The following is a 4,107-nucleotide window of genomic DNA, read 5'->3' as shown; positions in this document are numbered from 1 at the left end:
TAATTTATACAGGTATGAAATTAATTTTTGTCTACTCATATTCGTGTAATTAAGCGTTTTAATGATTTGGCCAATTAATCGAAAAAAATAATCGATTATTAAAATAATCATTAGTTGCAGCCCTAGCCCCCTACGCTCTTCTTCAAACATGATTTGCTTCTGTATTAAGAGAAATTCACAACATTTGGCAAACTCCTCAGGTTTGTTTTTACTAAAGCCAACTAGGAAAAACAGGAAAAAAGAAAGTGAAATAAGTTCTTGTTATTCAGTAGAATCAGGGTATTTCCCACGATTGTTTTGTGTTTTGAAATTTGCTACACAAAGCTGTTAAACATTAGAAAACTTTTTACAAAAAGACAAGTGGTTTGCACTTCTTTTTAAGCGGCTTATCAGCCGAAGAGCTCGCTCAAATCCAGCGTCTAAACTTGAACCACACGACAGACGTAAACAAAAAGTTGTTTCGTTTTCAAGCTGCAGGTGTGTTGAATAAAATCAAGGAATCAGTTGTGCGTCAAACTGCAGGCGATCTCTTGTTTTGTTTATGTTGTGCATTAAGATGTGTTTGGGTCTACCTGGTAGAGGAGACCCAGCCTGGATGTTCTGCAGATCCACTGGACAGCAGCGATCCGCCTGCTGGAAGGAAACGTCCAGGTGTCGACGTTTCTGTAGACGCTTGTACTCCTGTTTGATGTTGTGCAGAATTTGCTCTGAAACAAATAAAAACAAGTGATTTTAACAGACACCTTTAAACAATGGCACTCCAGTAATGTGGACACAAAACAACCTGTTTAAACTAATCTAACCCTGGCTTTGAAATAAACTCATTAACACTTCTTTATGATCACCTGATTGAAAAACAACTTGAACTAGAGATGCCAGCAGTCAAACAGACAGATCTGATGGGGGTGTTGTAATCAGACAGAGGCATGTGTGGACTGTAAAGTTCCGCTAACTTTCTGGTTTCCTACCTGTGGTGAGTCTGGACGAGACTTCCCCAAAAGGCGAAGGCTCCATGCGCAGATATTTCTGAGGCGAAGACACCGGCGACATGACCGGCGCACACCGCCTTCTTTTGGGAGAAGCCTGGCTCAGCGGATCAAAGTCCAGAGTCCTTTTCAAAGTAGCCCCGCAAGCCATCACTCTTCTGTATAACTCTGAAAATATGTCAACCAGGAAGCTTTGAAACCCCTCCGACACTGAGGAAGTTGCTGGTTTGGGCCCCGGTGCAGCTGATGCTAGCTAGCGTTGGTTTCGTTAAAACGCAGCGGCGATTCCGGGCTGGACACAGATACAAATTTATTTCGTCTTCCGTTGTCTTCTGCTGATTAATTTGACAAAGTCGATGTTAGAGGATATAACGTTAAGTGATTCCGATAAGAATAACTTCTTATACACGCAGTATTTAGCCGGATGACATCCGATTTTTACCTAAAAATGACAGAGGAAACGGTGTTCTGTCAAGCTTCCCTTGTCTTCTCCTGTTTGGTTAGTTGTGAGCATGCGCAAGAAACGAGCTCGTATCGGTACTTGTAGTTTTTATTCGTTGATTTCTCTGTTGTTGACGTCATTGAAAAACTACATTACCCAAATGTAAAGTAAACGGCGTTTGAAAATGTTTTTGTTTGCTAACGAGTTACAAAAACGTTTCCGCTTCATAATAATAATAATAATGAAGTTAAAAAGCTTTATATTCCTTATTATTTAACAATATGAGTTAGACTTAAGGGTTTAGAAGTCTAAGGAATTTTAGATAAGTCAAGTTGGTCAAAACATAAAAATAATGTGCATTTTCTCATTTTGTATCGCGAGAAGTCGTGCTCAGATTATGTTTTGAGAATGACTCTCGGCTACCAACACCTGATATTTTAGCACAGTATTGGTGGGTCTAACTGAGTTATGGCCACATTTGTGTTGGCTAATATAAATTAGCTGTGGTGGCCATTTTGAATTGGGCTGACTCCAAACGCCTCTTAGTTATAAATGTACATTCAGTGAATATTTATTGAAAATTTCTGTAATAATAATAATAATAATAATAATAATAATAATAATAATAATAATAATAATAATAATAATAATAATAATGTTTATATGTTTTATAAATACATAAAAACTTTTATCTAAAACACAAAAAGACAATGTATTCATGAAATGCTTAATTACGTTTTTTTTCTCTTGAAAATGTGCCCTATGCCATAAAAGTCCAGTTTACATTTACGCAAATAACGTAATAAAGTGTCTAATCATATATATTTTTATGTAATTACAAACGTTTTATTAGCACAATCACATATACTCACCATAATGCTGATGCAGTTTATAACTATCCGAATATTTAAAAGGTACTTAAGCCAGGTGTGTGTTTTATGTGCTTTAAATAAACTGGGTTTATACACATTTAAGCATTTGTGCTAATTTCAAAGGCTTAAGTAGATTAAAATAAATAAATAAATAAATAAATAAATAAATAAATAAATAAATAATATCTCCTTATTATCTTTACCTGTTTTTTTTTTCTTTCCGGGCCACAGTGTGAGAGGTGGGGGTACACCTTGGACAGGTCACAAGTCCATCACAGGGACACAGAGAAAAAAAACAACATTTTCACCCAAACCTAGAAACAACTTAGTGAAAGACTCAACAGAACTAAAATCACATAAGCAAATAAATTATCAAATATTTTCTTAAATAATTATGTTGAGGTCAACATAATTATGAACACTAAATTAAACGGTAAAATGTACGTGAGGTTTTTATAATAATTTTTAAATAATTTATTTTGAATATTTTGTCAAGTGACTAAAGGTTAACTGGATAATTGTATTAATTTGAATCCAGGCCCCATTTTTATTCATATTCTTATTGTCTTTCCTGCAAATATTAAGAGTAAATTGTTCTCATGTTCTTATTTTTCCAGATTACACTTTTTAAAGACAAAGAAAATCTTGTTGACAACAACAGATGATGAAATGTTTCTGACACCATGAAAGAGCAGAGCAGAAAAAGCCTCAGGGCCTTTTTATTAAAAAAGAAGTCAATATAATATCATCCACGAGGGGGCAGTATTACACCACTGATGGAGTTTGAAGCCTTCATCTCAGGTTTGCTTATAACCCCATTGGATAAGTTGAGAACGAGACATGACCTCATGTTTCCCACCATCAATTAACCAATCAAAACAACTTCAGTCACAATGACACACTAGCTGCAACTTTATTCAAAAGTTTGAACACAGCAATAGTAAAAACACTTGACTGTTTGATTTCTGAAATCATAGATTTCTCATTATGCCACCAATGTACAGAAGCCACTTAACAGTTGACATTTTGACCTTGAATATTTAAAATTACAAGAGGCAGTAAAGCGTACTGATAAACAGCTGTTTGGATAAATTCACACCAAGATAAATGTCTACAGAACAACTGAGCTGTGAGATTTTCTAGATTAAAAGTACTACGTAATCTATTAGAAAAGTCACATCTTCACGTTAAGGTCAGTTTTTTTTTCTCTCTCATTTCTGAGTAGTTCTTAAACACAAACTTCCATTCAAGTTACCAGTTAAAGACCTTTGTTTCTTTGTTTTGAGAAGTAAAAAAATTAACAGCAGACAAATTTATTTTTTATTTTTTTCGTATTCAGAGTTACACCGAGACTACTGCACTAGCTTCTTTGATGGGTTTCCTTTTTTTGTTTTTGTGAAATGACGTCTCTTCCCCACTCTTCGCTGCAAAAGTAGCACGAAAACAACTCACTGCGATGATCGAACGAAAAGGCTTCGGGGTTCAGAAACAGGTCACCAAGTCACAGGGAACCACACACATTCAGTAAAGTCACACATGGGAAGAAAAGCAGCGATAGTCTGAAAGCACTTCAGTTTCCCGCAGTAGTGACCAGCACACTGCATCTCCTCAAGCTTTGACCCAAAAGCTTGGCGCTTGTGTTGCCTTGGCTGAACGAGCAAGAAAACACTGTACATTTGACATGTTACCCAGGTTTAACAGCTAGCAAGGAAAGAAACCACCATAAAGTACCGTCTCTAAATACACAAACTCAAAGCTGTGTATCTCTTATTAGTTTGTTTGTCTTCCACTTGTCGTCCTTTAGTTG

At 35.8% G+C, this 4,107-nt stretch overlaps 1 protein-coding gene across 4 annotated transcripts in view; it reads right to left on the bottom strand.

Annotated features, from left to right (window-relative positions):
* The window catches only part of akirin2 (akirin 2), a 3,529-nt gene extending 2,036 nt beyond the window's left edge, over positions 1 to 1,493 (bottom strand). Inside the window, exons 1-3 of one of the 4 annotated variants that reach the window (XM_014019996.1) lie at positions 1,429 to 1,491; positions 969 to 1,321; positions 573 to 707 (exon numbers count right to left, since the gene is read on the bottom strand). In XM_014019996.1, coding sequence (XP_013875450.1) covers positions 573 to 707; positions 969 to 1,137 — 304 coding nt within the window. In that variant the 5' untranslated portion in view covers positions 1,138 to 1,321; positions 1,429 to 1,491. Of the gene's footprint in view, positions 1 to 572; positions 708 to 968 lie in introns of all 4 variants that reach the window. The other 3 variants (XM_014019997.1, XM_014019998.1, XM_014019995.1) reach the window with 3 other exon arrangements.
* Positions 1,494 to 4,107: the final 2,614 nt, after the last annotated feature.

The sequence above is a fragment of the Austrofundulus limnaeus genome, unplaced genomic scaffold (genome assembly GCF_001266775.1).
Source record: "Austrofundulus limnaeus strain Quisiro unplaced genomic scaffold, Austrofundulus_limnaeus-1.0 Scaffold237, whole genome shotgun sequence".
Taxonomy (NCBI): Eukaryota; Metazoa; Chordata; class Actinopteri; order Cyprinodontiformes; family Rivulidae; genus Austrofundulus; species Austrofundulus limnaeus.
The sequence above is the reverse complement of the archived record's forward strand: the minus strand, read 5'-3'. Positions and strand labels throughout refer to the sequence as shown.